Source organism: Nomascus leucogenys, chromosome 9 (assembly GCF_006542625.1).
Source record: "Nomascus leucogenys isolate Asia chromosome 9, Asia_NLE_v1, whole genome shotgun sequence".
NCBI lineage: Eukaryota > Metazoa > Chordata > Mammalia > Primates > Hylobatidae > Nomascus > Nomascus leucogenys.
In genome coordinates, this window is record NC_044389.1 from 6,218,043 (window position 1) to 6,244,160 (window position 26,118).

Here is a 26,118-nt window from a genome sequence, read left to right on the forward strand (position 1 = left end):
CTTTCTGGCACCCTATTACCTCAACTTCAAGAAGAGTATCGGGATTACATTTCTGAGGACTTCCTTAAAAGTCACTGCTACTGTGTGGTGTTTACATAAGCATGCCAACTAGCCTGATGTTTGTGTTCGTAGACCAAATTATTTCTCTTATTTCTATCAGCACTATGGTTTATAAGCTGCAGTTCCTTAAGACAGAATTTCAAACAGCCTCCCACAAAACAACCACCTAATGGAACATATAAATAATTTCCCAAAAATAACTATCTACAACTTTATCCACAAAAAACAGCCAGTAGTCTCTGTGTGCAGTTCCTTAAAAGTTGCTCAGGATTTAACCTATGCAAGGGGGCTCATATCTGCTTTCCCTGACACCCAGCTAGACGAATATATGTGAACAGGCAGCAGCTTGGCACCCCTACCTGCTTTGGACTTCTTAGCAAATCAAGTTAAGTTGCATTTCTAGCTCTGAGCACCAAGCCTTACAGCCTTCTACAAAGTAACAGGAAGACCAGTAGAATCTCATATAAATGTAAACAGCATCACTTCCCAGCCTAGCTGTTTTGCTACAGCCAGGTCAGTTTCTCATTACTCCTCATCCAGGGCTGTACCTACGTTGGATGCCAATCTACTAGCCCTGAAGTTGCATTCTACTTTTCCTTCATATCCATGTCCCTTTCTGCCTTCTGTTTTGGACTTGCCTCTTCTAAGTCGTTCCTAATGAACCCCACTTACTCTTAGTACTATCTTCCCCAATTATTAACTGAAAATTCTCACGTCTTCCAAATTTGGCTCAATTCCCATCTCCCCTGTGAAGTCTTGTTTGGCTCCCCAAATGCATTTAGGCATTCCTTTCCCAATGCACCCCACCCACAAGCAGGAGTAAATACCATGCTTCTTCATAGTTCTCCCTAAGTTGGTGGCTCTTCACCAAGATTATATTATACTCTCCCACAACAATAGAGTTGAATGGAAACAACGTGAACATCCAATAATGTGGAATTATTCATTCATTTATCCTTTCACTCAAATATTTATTAAGTAACTACTATGGGCCATTTATAATACTTAAATTAGTTGAAACAACCTAAAGGGCTAACAATAGGGATTAGTTAAAATAACCCAGGAATAAGACATTAAAAGAAATAAATTATTAGCAAAAAATGATCAATGTTGATAAATTATAATTTATTAATTTTATGAGCAATAAACGATCACCATGGACAAATATAGCTTATTAAATTACAGACTATAGTTAGCTATAGATAGACCATGTACAGTATTACCTAATTTTGGAATCATATGTACAGATATAAAATAAATATACATAAGACAGGATTTTAAAGGATTTGTACAGAGATAGCAGTTATAGTCTCTATTGAGTAGGACTATGGGCATTTATTATGTTCTTCTGCTTCTCTGATTTTCTGACTTTTATGTAACAAAATATGTATTGCTTTTTGAATAAGAAAACACAAATTTTGTAAAACTGGAATTTTCAATTTTGGAAAACTTTCTAGTTCAAATTATTTACTATATTGTTTTTCTAAGTTGATGATGTCTGCTCTGCTTGTTTAGCTGTTTTCATTTTTTCCCCCACAGGATGGATGGCATAGATTGTTCTAACTAATTCAGTCACTCACTTTTCAATGATTACTTATTGATTTCCTAATCTCCTATTGTTATACCTTTCAGTCATTCCAATTTCTGAAAAAATTGTTAGAAATGTTTTAAAAATTCCTGGCATACCAAAATTATTAATACTGGGAAGTCTAGTAACTGGGATTTATTTTTCACCAAATGGTCTAGTTGATTAAATTATTCTCCACCAAAATGTTTTTGACCATGTTGCATTTCATCAAATCATCTGGAACTCTCCCAAAAAAACTGTAAGATCCAAATAATTCAGCCAAACAATTGGACTGTCTTTTCTAGCCTGTGCCACCTCTGGGGCAGATGGGTTAGGGGAAAAGAGTCTTTAAAATATCCCCCCATAGTGGAATCTGGCTCGTGCTTAGGGAGGGAAATGGAGTTTCTAAGCATGGAAACTATGATTAAAGGAACAGATATAAGAATTTACCCAATGTGTTGTGAAAATGATGATATCAACCTAATTAGGCTACAGGATTAATAGTTTGTGGCTTTTAGAAAATAAGATTACAATAGACAGTATGGGGCCAGAATATGAAAAGTTTTGAATGTAAAGTTATTTGGATTTGACAGAATAGGTCACAATAGATTAGCATAAATTTCTGAGACAGTGATGATCAGTCATATGCTCAAAATCATCCATTGCAGAATGCATTAACATATGAACAGCTGGATGTGAAAATTGGCAGGATACTGCCAAAATGCAGATACAATTAAGGTTCTGGACAAAGGTGGTGACCATTGAAAAGCAAAACAACAGGGCAATCTAAGAGATGTTTGGAAGTGCAGAATAAAAAGAGCATGGTGCATTAGTTACACATTGCTCACATGCTCATGAAGAAATATTATTCGTGAGCTGGGTTGGGCTCCACCGAACATGTCTTCCGCTCTGGTCTCATCTGGTTGATCTAGGATGGTGTTGGCTGGGACAAATGGGCCAGATTGGTTCTGCCCCGCATGTCTCATCCTCCAGTGGACTAGCTTGGGCATTTTCTCATGGCAATTGCAGAGAAGCAAGAGACAAAGCAGAAACTAATAAGCACTTTCTCGGTGTTTGCCAGCATTATGATTGTTGGCTAAAGCAAGTCACATGGATAAAGCTGTCAAAGGAGAAGAAGGCCAGAGTCAAAGGAGAAGCTGAATGGACACCTAGAGGACACTGCAAAGTTACATGACAAAGGGCATGGATACAATGAAGAGAGGACTTTGGGGTTTTTAACTCAATCAGTCTACATCACATTGTAACTCACTAGACCTAGGCATTAAAACATAAAGTATTAAAGTTGACAGCTCATGCATAGTACACAGCTAGACCAAAAAATAAGTCAGTCTGGAAAGGTGAAGATATTGCTTGCTTTCTGGCTGGATCTACAGGTTCAAAAATCTTTGTTGGTTTTTTAAAAAGTGACCGGTTTTGTAGATGGCATAATTCTCATGCCAAGACATTTATTTAGTCATTTATTCAACAAATATTATCCAACACCTATTATATGTTGGATATATAAGTGCTAAGAATACAGAAATGAGCAAAATCTCAAGCTTAGATGTATGCCATTACTTACTACATACTAACACTGATAGAAAAACTGACCCCCAATGTTCCCCGAGACACAGTCTAAAGGAAGATATACGATTCCTATATTAAGATCTTTTCACAAGCCCCCAAACATTAGTATATTCAGTATCATAGCATTTTGCTTTCAAACCTTTGTTAAATCTTCAAGGTAAAGTCTACTGCTGTATATGATTGCTAACCTTTTATTTTACTCTAAGAACTAAGTTTGAGATTAGATCTCCTTTAGAAATCACATGAAATTATGACGTATGCTACTTTTGAGAAATAGACAATAAGGTCAATAATAGATTTATTTTATTTTGTTTTACTGTGGTAAAACATACACAACCTAAAATTTACTCTTTTAATTTTTAAGTGTACAGTTTGATAATTGTTTTAGTAAGCATCTATTATGAACTATCATACTGGGTTCTAGAGATACTAAACATAAATAAGGTAAAACACCTGCTGTCATGAAATTTTTACCATTATCCACTGATTTTACAGGAAATCTATAAAAGTAAAAGAATACTGTTTTCTCTTCTTGTACTTCAAGTTGAATGACCCAAGCCAGGCCAATGAGATACCTTCCCTGAGATTGTTTTGCTGGAATAGAGGCATGTGACTCTCCTATATTAGGAGAGGAAGTGAATCTGGAGTTGCTGACATGGGAAGAGACTCTCTGGGATGATAAAAGCCAAACTGACCCAAGCATAACTGCATGTGTGTATGTCTGTGTGTGTTTCTGTGTGTGTGTGTGGTGTGGTGTGGTGTGTGTGTGGTGTGTGTGCATGTGTGTGGTATGTATGTGGTATGTGTATGTGTGTGTGGTGTGGTGTGTGTGGTGTGTGTGCATGTGTGTGGTATGTATGTGGTATGTGTGTGTGTGTGGTGTGTGTGCATGTGTGTATGTCTGTGTGTGTTTTGTGTGTGTGTGTGGTGTGGTGTGTGTGTGTGGTGTGTGTGCATGTGTGTGGTATGTATGTGGTGTGTGTGTGTGTGGTGTGTGTGCATGTGTGTATGTCTGTGTGTGTTTCTGTGTGTGTGTGGTGTGGTGTGGTGTGGTGTGGTGTGTGTGCATGTGTGTGGTATGTATGTGGTATGTGTATGTGTGTGTGGTGTGTGTGCATGTGTTTAGTGAGGGAGAAAGGGAACCCTCCTTGACAGTAATGGTGGCTTTCAAGCCAAATACAGTTGTCAAAATCTAAAGTCCCTGGAGTTCTTCCTCAATTCTTTGTCCTTGTCATAAAGTCCCTTTTCTTCCTTAAGCTAGTTTTAGTTAGGGTTGGTCAAATGTAAATATAGAGTTCCTTAATACAAATATAACCAAACTTGAGATTCTCTAAGAATCCACTTAGTTAAAGGTACACTGTAACAACCAGGCAAGATAAAGGTCAGGGTAGTTTTTGAAAATCATGTAATTTTGGAGTTTTGTTACTTAAGATTGTTTTCTCTGGATTTTTCCAAAGTAGGTGACAATAAAGAGCTTATTTATTTGTATTTAAATAAAAACTTCCTTCAAATGAAATAAAAAAGATTTCATAACTCACACTGGGTAAATACATCAATAAATCAGAGATTGAGCTTCTTGCTTCATTAATTTATCTGTGCAGAACTAATCAACATTAGTTAAATCATTCTATTCAATACTAAATCATGCTACTGTGAAAATCATTCCAAGTCATTGACGCTAGGTCGTTAACAAAATATCCAGCTTGTGACCAGAATCCATCTAACCCATTAATCACAGAATTATTACTGGAGACACAGAGGGGTTCCAATTCCTGGTTTTTGTATCTCTGTTTTTCTAATAGCAACAAAATGAGAACCATGAGGAAACAGGTAGGGAGGCATAGGCTAGATGAGAAAAAAGAGACAAGAATATAAGGAACTCAGATAAGTGATGTTTTCCACAAGGTCAGCAAAAGTATTCCGTGGTTCATCAGTCAAATAGGATTTTTTCAGTAAACATCTATTACTATAATTGCCAATAATTCCACAATACCCTCATGAAAGAGCTACTCTCCAATATCAACAAAACTGAGACAAGCAGTTTTTCCTCTATAATGGTCACTTCTATTTTCTAAACATTCTACTTTTGCCTCCTTATCTAATTCTCCTGCTTTAAGTTATCAACAGCAGATGCCAACAGACTCTCCTTGAGACTTTAACAGGCTCATTTATAGCTCTTTGCTTTTGAAATAACTCAATTCATCTTGCAGTAGAGAACACTTTTCACCCAAAGAAAAAGTGGCATGTGAGTGTGTGAGGATTTCTACATCATTGAACAGGATACAATTACAGGAAAATGAAATATGCTTTAAGGAGTGGCGGATAGCAGAAAGTCATCGGCCTGCTCTTTCCCCCTTCTTTTCCATTTGCCTTTTTGTGGTAGCACGTTCGACATGGTCTTAAGTCAAAGTTTTTCATAATACAAATTCCACTTGTGAAATCAACCTATGAGTAGCCTCAGCAATTTTGAAAATCAAAATAGAAGAGATTAGGAAATATCACAGTGCACTGCCTATAATAATGGTAAGTTTTTTCTGTGAAAATTTTGTTTCAATGGTGTATATTCAACATGGAAAATGCCTTTCTTACTGTGGGTCAAGATTTAAAAAGTTTGGAAGTCACCGGTCTAAGTGGAGGGGGATTTTCATTCCAGAAGTATTTATTGAGCACCTATTGCGTGCCTGGCATGATTCTAGCACTTTGGGGCACAACAGGGAACAAATCAAAGAAAAACCTCTGCCCTCACGGAGATTCCATTTTAGCAGGAGGAGCGACAATCAACAACAAACATAATAAATGTAAATTATAAAGAATGTTCTAAGGCAGTAAGTGCCATGAAGAAAATAGAGTGAGGTAAGGGAGGCCTGGAGTGCCACGGAGAGGAGATACATTTTATTTTATTTTATTTTTTTGGTGGCACTCACAAGAGTCTTTATTTTCCTTTCATTAAGTGTGTTGTGATTTTCATCTTTTCATTTACATCTCTACAGAACAAAATCCGTTTGCGTCCCTATTAGGCAAGAATCCTTCCCATCGCTGTCAGTTTTCTACAAGTTAAAAACTACCCTTACAGAATTTAAAATGCCCTAATCCACGGTAAGCAGCAAATTGAACAAAGGTGCACTGCCTTCTGCACCCCCAGAGAATGAGGATAGGAGAATGGGATTAACCAGGCAGGCCTGCCTGAGGCCTCAGCCCAGATGGACACCAATAATCCTGCCTCATTTCCAAGTCTAGGAAAATTTTCTGTACAGTCTCCCTTTGTGATCATAAATAATCTCCAAAGATTATATTTTATCACACAGAAAAACCTGGTTTCCTTGAGCTTTAGCCAGATTCATTTACAAATGTTTGACAAGGGGTGTTAATTAACACCCTATAAGCCTCTTGGCTCTACAGTGTACAGCATATTAAATTCAAAGAAACAGCTTCTGTCTGAGGATTTCATAAGGAATCTCAGATTGTCTTTTCAAAAGAAGGCAATCTGAGGGTGTGTGTTCATCTTTTTTAAAAAAAATTGCTTTTATACTAGAGAGTTTGTGTTTGTCTGTTTTTATCTTTTTAAAAAAATGCTCTTATTGGTTCTTCTATTCAGAAGCTAAAAAAACAAGCCCAATAAATTCATTATCACACAGTTTCATCCACAGCACCTGTAAATTTGGTGACTTCCTGTCTCCTTGAGGCCCCCGGAAGTAGTCTTCTCCGCTGCTCGTAAAGTGGGTTGCAGGAAGTAGAGAAGACTTGTTCCGGGGGCCTCCAGGAGACAGGAAGTCACCAAATGGGGGTGGTTAGGGGTGTGCCTCCTTTGAGAAGGAGCTTGTGACCGTAGACTTAAGGAATGTGAAGGGTTGGTTCTGTGGCTATGGGGGTAGGGCAGGTTGGGAAGAACTTTCCAGGCAGGGAGAAGAGTAAGAAAAAATAATGCCCCAAGGCACAAATGCAAGACCTTCAGTGTGGCTGGATGGCGTGGGGCAGCGGGGCAGGAGTCAGAGTTGAGACAAAATGTGTTGAAACACCTGTGAGAGTATTTCCAGAACAGGGAACTGCAGTGTTAACTGCTGCTTGCTCCCCTATGACGAAAGGGAAATTTTTAAAACGGCAACGCTTAAACGTGAAAGGAAAAGATAAAAAGCTTTTTAATCAAATTGTAAATGACGTGGTTTTTCACTCTCCCATCTCCCGTATTTCTCACTGAGTAGCAGTAAACACAGGAAACAGCCACGCATAAGTTATACTGTAACTCCTCATAAGGGATCCTCTGATTTCTTTCATTTTTCGGAAATGAGAATTGTGAAGGAAGAAAAGAGAGAGATCTGAATCGAAATGCACTTTTTCAGGACTGCTATTTGAGTTATCATGTAATGATTATTTCATTAAGCAAATATTTACTCAATAGACAAATTATTATGCTGGGCATCGTGAGGGGTCAAACATAGGTATACAGAATAATTACAGTATAAGTCTGAAAGTGGAAACGCCAGAAGATGGATTTTTTTTTAAAATGCAATGGCGATTCAGAGGAAGGAAAGATTCTTTCTTGCTGAGGGAAATCAAGGAAGTCTTCCTGTAGGAGGTAGTTTCTAAACCTTATATTGAAAGATGTAGATCCTGGAGAGACGGAAAAAGGCATGCCAGGCAGATCACTGTGAGCTGGAAAGCCAGTGATGCTGTGGCAAAATGTATTTTCTACAGAAAATAGATGGATATCTCCCATGCCCCATGATATTTTACGATGTAACCTGGCTATTCCTCCTATTAGCGGATCTATGGACCCTCCACCTTGAATCTGTGGGCATGTGACTGCTCTGATAGAAATGAAGCTACATGATATCAAGAATAAGTAAAAAGAAGAAGAAGAAGAAAAAGAAGTCCATACCACTTCCTCCTAGTTCTCTTGGGATGCTTGCCGGGAGGGAGGCTAGCTTCCATGTACAGAGGCTACTAATCTGAGACCACTTGTGTAAGCGAGGCCAATAGAGATGCTCTGGTCCACAGCCAGCCTCAGCTACCGATCACATGTGTGAGCCGTCTTGCATGCCCCACCCCGTTCAAGCTTCAGATGACTGTGGACCAGAGGAAAACTGCATGGGTGAGCCCTTCCCTAATCCTGACCCATAAGTTTGTAAACCAAATAAAATGGTTATTTAAAGCCATCAAGTCTGGGGGTATTACATAGAAATACTAATGGGAACAGATGTATCTGGGTTAGTGTTTTTGTAATGATGTAATGATGACCCTCTCAGATGTTAATTAAGGTTAAAGACATTAGTGGCAAGTCACGACTAACATTCTTGTCCATTTCAGATGCTGATGTGGACGAGGATGGTCTAGGCATTTGCTAGCACACCCCTAGAGGTAACCTGTGCAATGCGGGAGGCAGCCTGGAGTCATGGAATGTACACTGGGAATAGGGGTTCAGAAAACCGAGTTTTGACCCCAGCTCTGATCCCTGGTACCCACGGGAAAGTCAGCTAAACTCTCTGGGTCTCTCAATGAATTTACCTGCCCCAAAATACAAAAAAAAAGGACTCTAGAAATTATCAAGCATTATCCAGTGGTATGGGTTTTTTAAATTACTTTAAATTAGTGAATGCATTTATATAGTTTAAAATCAAATAGTACCAAAGGCTTATCATGAAAACAGTAAGCATCTCCCCCAATCCCGTCTCTAACCCCCACTCCTGCTCCCTACTGGCAACCTTTTAGCTCTTTCTTCTCGTAATAACCATCATATTTCTAAATACTATGCTATTGTGAAATTTAATAATTCATTAGGATAATGAGGAGTTAGCTCTTTTACGTGCCCCATTTTCTTCCCTTATTTTCCCAAATGTCTGTTCTTATTTAAATCATTGTTAGTATTTACATGAAAGTTCCTATATAAATGTTCGTTTTAGAGCCAAATAGGGCACTATAACATTTCTCTTTTCTGAACAGCTTTTAATTTTCCCTTGAATAAATAATGACCTCATTATTAAGCTTGCGGAATATTCTATATGTGATTTTTTCAATGTGTTAGTGATTCTCTATCATGTTTTCTACGATAGTATCTATTTGTTGAGTCTACTTTTTCACCCAGAGCTCTTCCTTCCCTGCTAGAACCTTCCAGCCTCCAAGTCCAGTTTGGACTAGATGCTGTCAAGAGCTGCTCTCATCCTCGGAGTTTCCTTTATTTCTTATGGATTGAAACCATACTTTTTCTATATCCTATTTCTTCCTGTGTGTTTACTACAATTTTGCTGGTGCATATCTTCCATTAGCTTTTTAGGAAACATGACATTGAAGGTGAGCTTTCAGTACCCTTACATGTCTGTACATTCATTGAGCTAGGAACTCAGTCGGCTCTTTAAAGCTAAAAGCTCATGTTCTTCAGTTCTGGGGCATTTTATTATATTATTTCTTTACAAATTTCCTGACCTCTATTTCCTTATTCTCTCTTTCCAGAACTTCTATTGGTCTGATGTTGGATCTTTATGAATATCCTTTAAATCTTTTTCCCTTTCAAAAATATTTTCTATTTCTTTATCATCTTGTACTACTTTTACGGCATTGCTTTGACCTTACTTTTCAAACATTTTACTAAATATTTTGTTTCAACTATTGTGTTATTGATGTTCAAGAATTTTTTATATGTTCTGATTGTTCCTGTTTCAGTTTGTGTATGTGTTTAATTTCCTGCATAATTTATTTTCCCTGGTTTGCTTTTCCGTTTATTTTATTCTGTTTCATGTTGCTAGCTTTCCTCAAATGTCTTTCACCAGCATTGTTACCCCTTGCCCTTCTATTGTACCTGCTCCCTTTTAAGCCTGGGTTCCTGATTATTGCAGGAGACAAGACTCCTGATGTCGGGAGTCTGCATGCCATTCCAAATTCATCATCTCCAAGTGTGGTCTAGCAAAATAATTTGCACTTATGATCATGGAACAGCCATCAGTTACTTTGAGAGATTATAGAAAATAAGGTGCTTGAAAAATGAAAATTTTCTCAACTTTAAAAGGGAAGATAATATGAATTTCAGAAACAATAGACTCGAGCAAAATTAGGTAACAGTTAACAAAAACGCATCAGTACTGTGGAAGGGAAGATAACTAGGAGACAACATGGATGCCTAGAATAAATTTACCAAACTTAGCTCAGATAATTTTTATTGTATTATGTGGTGCTATTATTTGAATGCTTGCCCCTCCAAAACTCATGTTGAAATTTAATTGCCATTGTAACAGTATTAAGCGAGACCTTTAAGAGGTCTCACTTTAGGCCAATTAGGCAATGAGGTCTCTGTCCTCATCAATGAATTAATGCTGTTACCACAGAAGCATTAATTGAGGAAGCCCTCAATTTCCAATAGCCTCTCAGCAGAAACTTCCCCGGGGAAGTCACATTAGCCTCCAATATTTTAGGGGGACACACTTCTGGAATCTCCCCCATTCTGTGCTGGCTGATCTTAGTCTGCTGCACATCTGACCTCATGGGTCTACAGTTCATCATCCTTTTCCTGGGTTAGACCTGCTCTTTCTGCATCTCAGGAATGGGTTCCTTATAAAAGGATGAGTTCAGCCTCCTTTTGTCTCTCTCTTGCGCTCTCACCTTCCACCATGGGAGAAAGCAGCAAGAAGTCTCTCACCAGATGCCAGAGCTTTGCCCTTGGACTTCCCAGCCAACAGAACTGGAGGAAATAAATTCCTTTAAAAAAAAAAAAAATAGGGCTGGGCGCGGTGGCTCATGCCTGTAATCCCAGCACTTTGGGAGGCTGAGGTGGGTGGATCACAAGGTCAGGAGATTGAGACCATCCTGACTAACACAGTGAAACCCCATCTCTACTAAAAATACAAAAAATTAGCCAGGCATGGTGGCGGGTGCCTGTAGTCCCAGCTACTCGGGAGGCTGAGGCAGGAGAATGGTGTGAACCTGGGAGGTGGAGTTTGGAGTGAGCCAAGACTGTGCCACTGCACTCCAGCCCGGGCGACACAGCAAGACTCTGTCTCAAAAATAAATAAATAAATAAATAAATAATCTAGTCTCAGCTACTCTTATAGCTGTACAAAATGAACCAAGACATATAGCGTATCTGAGAACACAGTAGTCATCTCTGTATGTAATAATTTTGACAGTTGCTAAACATTTTTGTGACATTCTTAGGGTCAAAAAGAAAAGTAGAGTGCAAATAAGATAGTACTGTTGCCACTTGAAAAAATATATTTTAAGAGTATTCATTGGTTCAACAAAAACTTACTGCTTGCTTATTAAGTATCAAATACCGGCCAATGTCTGAAACATCGATTCATGGGACAGATTGACTTGAGAGAAGGTGACTAACAATATCCCACAAGGTTTATTCATAACCTTATTTCTTTTTAACTTGTTATCATCAAAGGGATGAAAACTCACAAAGGCATTAATCTAAAACTTTGAAAATTCTCCAAAACTTGAATCCAAAAGAGCTCTACAGAGTGTAATGCTATAAATATGTGCTATAACTAGCAAAATTAATATTTAAAGTGATGGAAAAACTATTTATGTCTTTTTTAAATTAAAAATACAAGTAATATATGTTCATGGTTTAAAATGTCAAAACGACTTACAAGAAAAATCACAGTTCCCTGTCCTACACTGCCCTACAATTCCGCCAGTTCTCCTTTCTAGAGGCAACCACTTTTGACTCTTAAGACTTTTTCTTTTGGAACTTACATCACCACACATCCACACTTCAGAAAGTATCCACTGACTTCCTATTATACTAGATGAGGGTTTGGCTCTCTTACACAGCCAATTTAGTTATACAATAATTTTGGGTTTAACTGACATTTGGTATTGACATTATTCTGCCAACATGAATATCATTCACAGTTGGACCTTGTAATGTAGTAAGACTATTTTTGTTTTCTTTGAAGTTCATAATTGCATTGCTTTTTCATTTGCTCTGTTTTCTTTGGAACTGTGACTAATTCTTCCCTCAATTTCCGATAGCCTCTCAGCAGAAACTTCCCCAGGGAAGTCACATTGGCCTCCAATATTTTGGGGGGACACACTTCTCGAATCTCCCCCATTCTGTGCTGGCTGATCTTAGTCTGCTGCACATCTGATATCATGGGTCTACAGTTCATCATCCTTTTCCTGGGTTAGACCTGCTCTTTCATAGATCCCATGTCTTCCTCCTTGTCTTCCTCATGTTATGTGGCGGTTACCCTCCAATAACTTCCTGAGAAAGGGTTTATGGAAGATTTATTTTTTAGGACTTTGACTCTCATGAGTGATTGACAGTTTAGATAAGTATCAAATTCTAGGCTGGAAATAATTTTCATTCCCTTCCCTGAAGGGCACTCCTCACTAGTCTTTGTGATGGCCAAGAAACGCACTGCTCAGTGTTCCCGCTATAAGGAGCACAGTTGACTGAGGCTATCAGTTGCTACCCCTTTGAATCTACCATTGCAGTTGATCCTAAAATCATGTTTCTCATCGGCTACTCCCAGATGACTAAACATGGCAGGGGAACTAATGCAGGCCCATTTCAGCAAGATGTGGACTCTGCCAATGGGCAACATTGGCTCAAGGAGTCCCCATCAGCCTATGCCTGGGTTGTTCTGAGACCCACAGTGCCAAGTGAAACTCTTCCCAGCCCATCCTTCTTCCTGCCCACTCTCCTTCACAGTTGTTGGACACACATCATGATCCAAAGGTTCAATGCCTCCCCTAGCTCCTTCCCCTTTATCCTTCACAATTCTTTCCCCAATAAATTTCTTGTACATCTAATCCTATCTTGACATTTACTTCTTTCAGGACTCAAACTAACACAAGAGGGGTTGGGGAACCAGCTCACTCACTTTCTGGAAAGCAAAGAGAATGCCATTCTGAGTGTTGTGTAGGTGCCTCAATTGCTAAATATTTCAACAGCAGTAACCTGGGGAAATATCCTGGTGGAGAATGCCATTGTAGGTGCAATGATTTAGGCATTCCCTGCCTACGAGGAGATGGAATTGAATGCTTTCTGGTATACTGTATTGAGACTCTACAGAGAGATAATGAGAAACTGAGGGCCAATAACAAACAGTTAAAGGCTCAATATAAGAGCCAGAGCCTTCTCTCCTGCAGTGGAAGAGTAGAGAAACTTAGCAGCAGGCCTAGGACCTGATAGACTTGCAGAGATTTAGGGATGTTTAAATGCTCAGCCAAGGCAGATCAGTTATGCCAAGGTCAAGGCCTCGGTTGGGGAAAACTTGGACTATTTGGAGCTTACAGAGATGACCCATTCTTCCCTAGTAAGAGATAGCACTTCTTTATGCTGAAGAGACCCCGCCCCTAAAAAGCAACAAGTGCACCCCTCAGGAGCTGACCGGGCACTAACTAGGATTAAATCCTAGCATAACCCACCTGGAGACAGCTGGGCCTGATAGAGAAGAAAAGATATTATATCCCAACATTGCTTCGAGATTGAGCATGCACTGCAAATCCTGAGGAGTAGCACTGGGGTCCTTGACAAAAGAACTGGAACTTAACACAGGACAAGAAATAATTCATTATCTAGGGAACACTTTCTCCAGAAGTATGTTTTCACGATCCAGCAAGGACCCCAGGAGACGCGGTAAAGTTGCTGCTAGGGTGGCTCTGAGAAGCCTGTAAAAAGGGATGCCCAATGCTGAGCAGGCGGAAATGCCTGACATTGTTGCCCTAACAGCTGATAAAAGAATCAAGAAGCAGACAGAAGCTGGCACCAGTATATTATGTGAGGTCAAACAACCCACCAGAGGACAGTGTTTCCCAGAAGTCCCAAGTAGGGAGACAGAGCATTCACTGCACCATCAGGAATATGCTCATGGGGGTGCCAATCTCACCGAGACATTGAGTGGGGGGCACCGCTCTCCAGGCCAGGGCTGCTGGTAGCAGAGGTGTCATAGAGCTGGGCTTGTTGCCACCCACAGGGACAGTCAGATGCTGAAGTTACAGAGGCCAGATAGTGAGTGGTGCTTAACTGCCAGAAGTCAGGGAGTTGTAAAGATGGTTCACAGAGCATGGCTACATAAAAAGTGATGACCCCTTGTACAGTTCCCCAACTTAGCCAATTTTCGAAGCTATAATTCAGTGACTGAAGAGGTGCCTAGGTCCCTAGGAGCCAGGACCCTGCAATAACACAGAGGTATGACCCCCCTGCCCCCCGCCAACCGTTCTTCCCATTCAATATGAAAATGCATGTCCTCCAGCTACAGGAAATTTTCTGGAATTACTTCATTATTTCCTTTCCTTTTATGTCAGTTACCTATTGCTGTGAAATAGACCACCCCCAATTTAGAGAACTAAACTAATAAGAATTTATTTTTTTCCTCTTGCTTCTGTGAGTTAATGGGGTTTGGCTGGGCAAATCCAGTCTTGAGTATGTAGCCAGGGAAGGGACACTGCAAGGCAAAAGGCACTGGCAGGGAGAATGAAGGACAGAGGCTAGAGAGAGCCCAGTCCCACCCATGAACTATACAGTAATCTTTACATACTTATTCATACAGAAGAGACATACCATGGGCTGCCTTTTAATAATCATACATCAACATTTTAATAACCAATTAGTATTCCACTGTATAAGCGTACCAATATTCCTCTAACTGATTACCTTAACACATTTAGTTGACATCCAGGTTTAAAGAATAAACCACCATCTGCGGTAAACTTCCTCTTATCTTTGCACATTGAAGATGAAATTTAATAAGATTGAAAGTTTGAAAATAAACTACAAAAGAGATGACAGGGATGTTTGGCTTCACAGCAATTCACAAGGTGAGGGGAAAAAACCTGAGAGGTTTTAGCTGACTGCAAACTAATTTGAGTCCGCGGTAAGGTGACAGCCAAAATTGTTAATGCAATCTTGGACGGCATGAACAAAATTCAGTGTCTAACAAGAAATGTAATCACTGAAGTCTACTCTGAACACCTGGGGCACTGCTTGGTTCTGCACAGCAAATGTTAAGAGAGGCCTTGGAAATTCCCAGGCTTTCTTCTTCAGCTCCTCATCCTTTCCCACCTGACGCTTCAGCCATTCAAAAGACCTCATGCTGTGGTGGGCATGGCCACACTGTCTCACCTGCACTGACTTTGCAAGGGATGTTTCCTAGAAGGGCACAATGCCCTTCTCACTTTGTGTGCCCAGCAAGCCACACCCAGCAGCAGGGCCCACGACCTATTTTTGTAAATAAAGTTTTATTGAAACACAGCTGTGCCCATTCATTAACACATTGCCCATGGCTGCATTCATGCTGCAACCACAGAACTGTGTACTAGTTGCAACAGACACTGTAGGATCTGCGAAGTCTAAAACTTAGCCCTCTACAGAAAAAGATTGCCAGCCCCTGATCTTACAAGGATTGCCTTCCCTGACTGCTCCCGTACTACCTCCCCAGAACGCTAACCTATCTCTCCTTTCTTGAAGTAGGTACCTAAGCAGGTACTTATTTCTCTTAAGGCATTTATACATTTTACTGTAATCATTTGACAATTACCTCTCCCCTACTAATCTGTGACATGAGGGCAGGAATCTTACCTTATCCCTCTTTTTGTGGCAACCTAAGTGAGACCTACCACCCTAAACCCCAGCCACTCTCCTAAAGCAAGGGGCAGCCCTGCAGAATCAGAGAGAAGCCTTTGTCCTCTGACAGTGCAGAGACTTGGAAATGGCAGCTCTGGCCAGGAAGGAGTAAAAAGTCCCCCTAGGTTAGGAGCACCCTCACAGCCCATGCCAGGTAGATGGGAGGAACCGGAATCTCTCGTGCAGCCCAAGCAGTGTACTTCTGGTGAGCAATGTCCACGCTGAGTTGTGTTTGACTGCACACAATTTCTGGGAGGTAGCTGAGCCAGGAGTAAGAGGCCCCTACCACTGTCCCCGCACCTGTGCAGGGCTGGCATAAAGGCCTGATGGGAAAAAGGGGACACAGGTCACTATGGAAGAACTTGGGACACTGAAGAGAGGAAAAGGCAGAGGAAAGAGGACCACATGATGAGAAATCCAAAGAGAAGTGAGGACAGGCGGGGAGGAGCAGCATCCCCAAGAGGCTCTGACAGGGCAACGGGCTTGCCTCCCATGCCCCCATCCTCCCCTGCAGCTTTGCAGCCGTCCTCTGGACCCTCATGAAAAGAGCCCTACAAATATGCCTCCTTCGGGAGCCAGAGCTCTGGACTCTCTACAGGGTCTGGCGCAGGGAGAACTCCAACCACTCGTCCTCAGTCCTCTGCACCCATCAGCAGGACAATGGTGATGAATGATGAGACAGAGGCAGGTCCCACAGACAACGCTAAACCCTCCCCGCTGGGGAGATAGGTCGACTTTCCCCTCGCCTCTCCTCCACCTTATCCTCAAACGTCAGAAGACAGAGGCACCTGTTCAAAGGTTACATTCATATTCTCAGAATTCAGCATTGCAACTGCCTGCCACAGGGTAAGCTCTCAAGAAATGTCCAGACTAAATGTCCAGTCACCTCCATGTCTTCTTGGAGCAGACATTAGCATGAAGGAGAAAATTCTAGGAAGAACGAAACATACCGGTCTTTTCAAATATGTGAAAGATGTCAAAAAGTGACTTGCTTTATTCTTTGAGATTTAGGAAGGCAAAGAGACAGTCACGGAGGAGTCCTGTGCAGCAGCAGGTTCAATATGAAAGAGAAAATCAAGGGGGTAACTTGAGCGGAACTGAGTTCCTCCTGCTTCAAGTAAAAGGCATTTATACATTTTACTGTAATTATTTGACAGTTACTTCTCCCCTACTAATCTGTGACATGAGGGCAGGAATCTTACCTTATCCCTCTTTTCGTGGCAACCTAAGTGAGACCTACCACCCTAAACCCCAGCCACTCTCCTAGAACAAGGGGCAGCCCTGCAGAATCAGAGAGAAGCCTTTGTCCTCTGACAGTGCAGAGACTTGGAAATGGCAGCTCTGGCCAGGAAGGGGTAAGAAGTCCCCCTAGGTTGGGAGCCCCCTCACAGCCCACGCCAGGTGGATGGGAGGAACCTGAATCTCTCGTGCAGCCCAAGCAGTGTACTTTTGGTGAGTGTACTTTTCCTGCAAGCAAAAGCTAGCTGACCCCAGGAGAGCCACTGTAAGGAGTTCGTCCTGGGGAGAAGTGTAACCTGGGATTTTCCAAATTCCTTCTGATTCTAACGTTCTAATTATCAAATAAAAGTGCACTCATAGATATGGAAATAACATTTGCTTAACCATTATATTTAAAATTAATGTACATCACGGCTTTCAATTTGAGTATTTTATCAAGCTATAATGATACCGGTTCATGGATGACGTGACATCTGTACTTCAAACAAAAAATATTAATAAAAAATCTATTGAAACTGGGGCCACAAAAGTTCAATCAATATTTATCTTTGGTTTAGTCAATATATAAAGTTATATCAGTCATAAACTTTAGTATGTATCTTTTAACCACCAAGCTGGATCCAGAAAAGTACTTGATAATATGTTTTATGTAAAATAGGTTATTTCAAAAATGATTTGATAGTTTTTGGTCGAATGCTATTGAAATAATTTCAAAGAAGAGGCAAATTAAGTAGTTAAGTAAGGCTACCATGCCTAATGCATTTGTTTGATTCCTTCTAAACAGCTCAAGAGGACCATTTCTCAAGTATTTTGCTATTATTACTATGATTATTAAGAAATTTATGGCTCACTTTTGTAGACCTTTTTGTATTTTTTCAAAACACATTGACATATATAAGGTGCTTTTAATTCTCACAATATGCCTGGGAGTTAGGCAATGTGGTAGAGCCTGCTGGTTATCCTAAATGATCTGTTCCCATCTGATTTCAACATAATAGAATCATTCACTGAGCACACAGCTCCTCAGGGGACAATTATTTGCAGACTCCTTTTGACCACGGGACTGAGTTCTGCCCAAGGGACAGTGATAGGTGCAGCTTCCAGGTCAGGCACTTGAGAGGCCACCTTTTCCCTCTTCCTCTCTTTTCCTGTCCACTGGATGAAATTGGGATATTATGTGCTCTGGAAATCAACAAAGGTCACATACGTATCTGCCTAGGAAAATCTTCACTGTTCTTCCTCACTCTTTAAAACTCCTTCCCAGATACTGTGTGAGAGCAGACTGCAAGAGCAATATTCCATTTACAAGAAAGAAAATGGACACGTTGAAACCAGAAACATGTATTTTACCTCTCCACTTATGCCTTCATTAAAAATTGTATTTCTTTCCTCTGTGCCAAGCACTGAGATAAGCACTACAAATTTTAAAATAAATGTGATAGGTAGTCTGTGCTCTTAAGAGAGCCACAACTGAGTAAATGATCCATTCTACCTGTGGTTATTGCAAAATGAAAATATTTGAGTCAAGTCTCTGAAGGGTAAGCAAGAGTTTACCCCAAGACAAAGAGGGGAAAAAGGCATCCTTCAGGCTATCTTCGTACTCAGAATACATCAAAATAGAGCACATAAAAGTCACATTCTGCTTATCTGTTTAAATACAGATTTCAAGTATAACTTTGCATTTCTGGAGAAAATGTGGATCTCGGACAATTCAATAAGCTGTGTGTTTTTACTCACCTATTATTACTTGTCCTCCCAGTAAGCATGTATTCTATTCTCCTCCTACACCTAAAATTTCCTTTATGCCTTAAAAAGATAACATTCATTGAAAGAAAGACAACTTTTGCACAAATTAATTATAATAAAATTCTAGTTTAGAGCGATGATATTTTTGAGAATATAATTCAGAAGGCTTCTACGTGCAAAAGCCGTGATTGCTACATATTCAGCTGGCACAGTTGAGTGTTCATTCATTTTGCACCTGAGAAGTGCACATTGACATTATTTGAATGCATAGTTTACATTTTCCTTCTTTTCTTCAACTCAAAATAATTGGCATTGTTAAAACACTGTTATGATTTTGAAATGATTTCATTAATTCTTTTCCTATTTTAAAATTTTTTCTTGGACTTGACTGTAACCTTCAAAAAACAATGTGTTCAAAAAGGAGTGATTCAAGCTGTTTGGGAGATATTTTTACTATTTCTGACTAAACGCACTATTGAATTCAGTAGTATTCTAAAATTTATATTAACTTTCAATCCAGTTGATTATTCTAGTTATGTACCAAATACATTTTTTTGAGATGGAGTTTCACTCTTGTTGCCCAGGATGGAGTGCAATGGTGCCATCTCAGCTCACTGCAACCTCTGCCTCCCATGTTCAAACGATTCTCCTGCCTCAGCCTCCCAAGTAGCTGGGATTACAGGCACCTGCCACCACGCCTGGTGAATTTTTTGTATTTTTAGCAGAGACGGGGTTTCACCATGTTGGCCAGGCTGGTCTCAAACTCCTGATGTCAGGTGATCCACCCGCCTCAGCCTCCCAAAGTGCTGGGATTACAGGTGTGAGCCACTGCGCCCGGCCCCAAATACATTTTAATGAAAGGAAAACTTGTAAAGTATTTCTCAAAAGTGCATAGTATACGTAATTTGAGCATATATACAGTAGACAAATTGCTTATACTAATTACTTGGGGAATAAAAATTCAATCAGCTAACAAAGCCCCTTCCAATATATACTCCTAAAGCTGGCCAGGAGACTTTACCACCTGCCCTTATTCTGAAAACTTCTTCATAATGCTGCATGGTGACTACAGATAGCTTTTAACTGGACATTTTCACAATGGAATCACACATTTGATGATGAACCTTAAATTTTCACTGCAGATATCAGAGTCTGCCACGTTATGTTTACCTATTTTTCCTTATCGGATTAGGATTTGGTAGTCTCTGTTACATTGGAAAGTGGCTAGAAAGACTGACAAGGAGAGAAAATTCTAGTAGCATGAGTTTATAAAGGTGAAATTAGGCTATTCAGTAAACCAGAAGCCACCTGCTGAGCACCAAGGGAGGGCAAGATGCCATTTTCAGAGATATAGATGAAGTGAACAGGATTACCCCAGCTAGCGAAGGGGTAAAAAGGAGACAAATGGTTAAATAAAGGGAAGAGCGTGGGAGGAGGCATCTGAGCAAAGCAAAGTCCTGTGCGGGATGCCATAGAAGGAAGAGATGGCATTCACGCATGGGGCCCAAGGGAGCGTGTGAGCTGGCTCCAGAAGAACAGGTGGGATTTGAAAAAGCAAGGACTCTGTCTTGTCCACACATAATGTCACCCTGTAGAGCATGCATCATGGCACACTGCAGGCGGCAAGGCAGAAGCAAGAACCCCAGCAGTGAGGCTCTTCCCATTACCCAGGCAAGGTTGGATGGTGTCTTGCACCTCCATCATAGTCATAGATAAGGGGAGAAGTGGTTTGATTCTGGACACATCCTGAAGGTAGGTAGAGCTGCAGGATTTGTTGATGGATTAGAAATAAGACATGAAAAAGGGGAGTAGTTAAGATTCGGGGTCCAACAACTGGAAGAGTAAAGTCATAATAGAGAAGGGGAAGCAGGGGTTTGGTTCGGGATGTGTTCAATGTGACATGCCCATTAAAGATCCTCGTGGAGAAGGCAGTTGTCTATGCAAGTCTGATGCTCGGGGAAACCTGGGTGAAGACTCAAAATCTCCAGTCATCGGGATGCAGCGGTATTCAAAGCAATGGCCTGGAGTGAATCTAGACAGAGCCCTGAGCCCTCCACTATTTACAGGCAAGGTGAGGAGGAACAAGCAAAGGAGACTAAGAGGAAATCGCCAGGGAGCTGAAAGGAGAAGCAAGGGAGAGCTAGGGCCTGAAATCCAAGTTGAGGAAGGATTGAAGAGACACGAAGTGATGGCTTCAACAAACACTGCAGACAGATGGGCTGAGAACTGCACACTGACGCTAATGCTCAACACTGCCCAGATCAGTATCTCCTAGCCCTACTTCCTTACGTGAAAGAAGTCTTTTTCACAGGTTCCCTGCACAAATGTTTGCAAGAATCTCAGGCAATGAGGGGAGTCGAAGGTGGGGAATGGGAGCACGTGTATTTCCAACTTGATTCTAATCCTCTTAGAACCCATATACAGAACAAAGACTCAGAGGCACTGCTGGGGCTGAACTCCCCAACTACAGTCGCCAGTGCTGATTTCAGGGGACATTAAGAACTTTCTTTCAAGAGCTGTGAAGGCTGAGCAGTTGGTCTTCAAGTCCGAGAGAAAAGGTGTGTCCTCCTGGATTACACTCAAATGAGCAAAGCAGCCTGAGCTCCAAGCTCTCTGTAGGAGACCTCTGTCTCTCTCTCTCTCTCTCTCCTCCTCTGCTCTCCTCCCCTCTCCCCTCTCCTCTCTCTCTCTCTCTCTCTCTCTCTCACACACACACATGCCATTTTTGCCAAGGCTCACTCCGTATGAGGAACCCACAAAGAACATCAAGACCTCCATTCTGAGCAGGGCCTCCATTATTTGTCCTGCTGTTTGTTTGTTCTGCCTCCTGTCCTCCAGACCATCGATGATTCTTGACTCTCTAGGAGGGGTCAAGCTTCCTATCATCCCAGGGGACCTCCTTAACCCATTTGTGAATTAGTGGAAACACAAAGGGAGTGAGGGAAGGGTGCTAGCCAGTCTTTATCCTTCACCAGCATCAGATCCCGGAACACAACTGGCCCCTACGTCTGTACAGCAGCAATATCTAAGCCCCAGCTAAAATGCCCTGTTATCAAAATCTGCAAAATGTTTTATATTTTTCAGGTAAGCTCAAACGTTTCTATCCTCCCTTCCCCCAACCCCCATATACACACCAAGAAAGGTCACTGAAAACAGAATGAAAGTATCTCATACAACAAAATTAATTCAAGATACTTTCTTTGACAATGGGAACTCGCTTCTAAATAAGATACAAGAATGACTAAGCACCAAACCGAAAGGAATTTGAAAGCAAAATTAATACTTTACACCAACTAACAGCTTCTTTGCAACATCAGCAAAATCGAACATTCACCTGTTACTAATTTCCCTAAATACAAAGTCCACTGCATTTCTAGGAAGGATGGTTAGTGTTTGGCAAATTTTTTGTGTAAGCGTTGAAAAATATAACTGAGAAGTTAATCAGAGGGCCATGAGTGGGCACAAAGATCTAACATGTTGATTATTTAAAACACCAGAGCACCAGAGAGCACGCAAGTCTTTATCTTACAATAAAATGATCCTATAAGCCACTATAATAACAACTGACTACTTTGTATACGCGAGTTTATCCTAGGGACTCTAAAAATAGAACTTGTAGGATTTAAACCTAAAGTAAAGATTTTACGGGCGTGATCTATTAGATCCTCCAGCTGATCCATTTATTTGCTTCCAGTATGAACTGATAACTTGCTTATGTTTTCTTCAAAAAGTGAGACCATTCTTCCCATAGTTTTTCTATCACCAGCCATACACTGGTGGTCTTTAGGGTTTTTCAGTTCCATAAAAGGATTGAAAAAGTGTAAGAATCACTGCTCTAAAACATCCTTATGAAAAGACACACATAAGTATGAAATCACAAAAATCACAATGTGTTTCCAAACAAACCCAACATTCTTTTATGGCCAGTAGCAGCAAACAGGTTTTGTGGAACTGACATAAAATCTAATTTAGCCATTATTACAACATTACCAGCAGCTCAGAGCACTAAGTCACCTCAATAACCCTGTACTGCTCTGCCCATATTATCTATGGCTTTAATTAAAAGTGTTTAGAAATGGTTTTCATACTGACTTTGTTCAGAATATGTGGCTGAATTCTAAATTTAAAAATAGATCTCCCAGTAGGCCCACAAGTCATCAAAATTGGGTACCAAAAGTTGTACATTTAAACACTTTTATTAAAATGTTTATACATGTACATAAAATATTTTATTGTGATACAAAACTCTGTACAAAGTGTACTAACAACTGACATGATTATAAATGAATCCCCAAAACAATGGTGCCTAAATTTGAACACTAAGGAGAAAACAATGGTGCCTAAATTTGAACACCAAGGAGAAAAAAGGAGGAAGAAATACTTGAGACAAGCTTACCATGGCATATCAATATTTCCTGCTGTCAAAATTAATAAAATATTTTGCACAGGGGTGTTACGATTAATTTTATCAGGCTAACAACGTCATAAGTGAGGAACCCTTTCAACTGTAGAGAGCACTGTGGAAATATAGGTGTGGTAGAACAATCCATATCACCCTGCAGTTGTTTCTGTGTTTCTATGACTAGCTTTGTTTGAGATTGTATAAAGTGGTCTTCACACCCCTGGTGAGTAAGATTGGTGGATGCAGTTCCCTGCCCTACCGCAGAAGGGACCTCCAAACACAATTTAAATCTGACTCTCGGGGAGTTGTGTTTTGACACTCACAACAGTGTGAACTTGTGCCACAAGCAAGACAGATCTTATTGGATTAACACTGAACTCGTGACATCTCCAGAGAGTAATGCGATCCGTGTGGCTTAAGAACTAACGTGTTTCTTTCATCCACCCTGCTCATTCTCTCCCTGTAGTTACTCCTAGCAAATCCTCCCCGCCCTCACCTCTAGGAATTCCTCTACACCCAGAGAAAGGAGTTTCTTTCCTCACTGCGGAAACCTATCCCCGCTTCCTTTCCACAGATGGACTCCAAGGGGCACTCACTCGTGTGTCCACTAAGGGATTTCTCTCCTAATTCCACGCCTTCCAAGGGACGTCAGAACTGCTCAGGTTCCCCCTGGTGACCACATACACGTGTCCAAGTGAAGCCTCGTCTGGGGGAGACTCAGTTCCCACACTTCCCCTGGCCCCTGCGGAGGCCCTCTGTCTCCCCTGCGTGGCCCTCCGCCTGGCCCCTCGCACTCACCAGGAGGAGGTTGTGCGCCACCAGGTACCCGAGCCGCGGGCTGCCCCGGATGCCGGGGGCCAGGCGCCCGGTGGCGTAGCCGTGCCAGGCCACCACGTAGGGGTTGTCGATGGTGATCCAGTACTTGACCTGACCGCCGAAGTGGCGGAAGCAGAGCTCCGCGTAATCCCTGAAGTGGTCGGCCAGGGCGCGGTTGGCCCAGCCGCCGTAGGCGTCCTGCAGGCGCTGGGGCAGGTCCCAGTGGTACAGGGTGACCACCGGCTGCACGCCCAGCTCCCGCAGCCGCTCCAGCAGGCGCCGGTAGTAGCGCAGCCCCTCGCGGTTGGGGACGCCCGCGCTGCCATTGGGGAGCACCCGCGCCCACGAGATGGAGAAGCGGTAGTGGGTGACCCCGAGCTCGCGCAGCGCCTCCGTGTCGCGGAAGACGTTGTTGTAGCTGTCGCTGGCCACGTCCCCGGTGGCGGGCTGCAGCGGCGACTGGGCGCCCGACGGCAGATTGGCGTTCCGGGAGTCTCCCGGGGGTGCCAGGGGGTGGTGGGTGAAGGTGTCCCAGATGGACGCACCCTTGCCGTGCTGCTGCCAGCCGCCCTCGGTCTGGTAGGCGGCGCTGCCTGCGGCCCAGAGGAAGCCGTCGGGGAAGGTGCCCTGGAAGAGGCCCGCGGCCTCGGGGGCGGGAGGCCGCGCGAAACGGGCCCAGGTCTGCGCGCCGTCGCCCGGCTCCGCGCGCAGGCGGCGGCCGCCCAGGGCCAGCAGCACCAGCAGCAGCGACAGCGACGGCGGCGGCGGCCGCGGGCGGCGCGGCGGGGCGCTGGCGGGCATGCTGCGCGGGAGCCAGGCGCCGGGACCCGCGCCGCGCCCCTTTATGCCCGCGCCCCGCCGCGCCCGCCCGCCCCCCGCCGGCGCGCCCACCCCCGCTCCCCGGCGGGCTCCGCTGGCAATAATTACCTGCGAGCCGGGCCTGCCTCCGCCCTGGCACTGGGGGCGGGGGCGGGGGCGCGGAGGGCGAGGGGTCCCCGGGAGGGGCGCGGCAGCGGGCAAGGTGCGGCAGGCGTCGCTCGCGGACGTCGGAGAAAGGCACCTGTTTCTCCCAGCTCCCGGGAGCCGCGCAGGACGTTTCGTGGACGCTCAGGTTCATTCACTTTGCCTGCCGCGCGTCCTCTGAGAGCAGCCCTGGAGCGGCTTCGTCTGGGAGAAAAGGCGCCGACCAACGTTCCCCGACTTGGGCGCGGGATCCTGCCGGGCCCTGGCGGAGGGCGCCGTTGGGGAAGCACCTGCTCTCACTTTTCTCCCACTCGGAGGCCCCGAGAAGCTCCGGCTGGACATTGCTGGAGCCAATTAGGGACTGGCCGAAATCCTAGAGGGACGGCCAGGTGGAACAGCCGAGGGGGAACTTCGCCGTGTGCTGGAAGGGATTCCCCCTTAGGTGAGATGCTCGCCGGGAGACGCGCCCACCCGCGCCCCTCTTTCGAGGAAGACAAAGTCGATTTATGGGTTGCGTTGGGACTGGGGTTTTGCTCTCCCTTTTACTGTTACCTTTTAATCATTTCAGACCAGCACTCTATCTTTGATTAGATCTCTCAGAATTCCCTGGTGAACTTCAAATCACAGTTGTTGATTGTTCTCCTGAAAAACCAAACACCAAGTTTCCAATTTTGAGTAAATCTCATTCACCTTTATTATCCTTTGGCATCTGTGTTAGCTTTCGGCTCTGACTTAGCAGGTAATCTGTGCAAAGTTGTGCGCACAGCCCTGCTGGAGCGAGAGGTCCCTGGGTCCCACATTTGCCATCTGAGCTGTGGAGGGAAAAAAGAGGGGGCATTCAGCCGGAACACCCATTCCCATCCTCTACAATACAATGGAGCCATGACGCTTTTCCTGTTGCCAAAGAGCCCTTTTGACAGAAGTTGCAGAGCCACGGTGTCCATTTGGATGTGGGTAGATAGGATTGTGGATGACCGAGATACAGTTGGTGGAGACTGAGAAGGTCTAGGCTCCACCTTTGTGATTTGGGGCAGGAAACCTCTGTAAGCCTAAGTTTCCTCGTCTATAAAATAGGGATGTCCTGTCTGCCCCGCCGCCTCAGAGGCTTGTGAAGTCCAGTGAAAAACTGCGCAAAGGTGACTCAAAAACAGAAAGCCCAGACAAGTGAAGGAT

At 42.8% G+C, this 26,118-nt stretch overlaps 1 protein-coding gene across 1 annotated transcript in view; it reads right to left on the reverse strand.

The window, feature by feature from the left end:
• The window catches only part of KL (klotho), a 48,815-nt gene extending 24,032 nt beyond the window's left edge, over positions 1-24,783 (reverse strand). The window contains exon 1 of the mRNA XM_030818407.1: positions 23,965-24,783. Within this exon, the coding sequence (XP_030674267.1) occupies positions 23,965-24,783 (819 nt within the window). The remainder of the gene's footprint in view (positions 1-23,964) is intronic.
• Between the last annotated feature and the right edge of the window lie 1,335 nt (positions 24,784-26,118).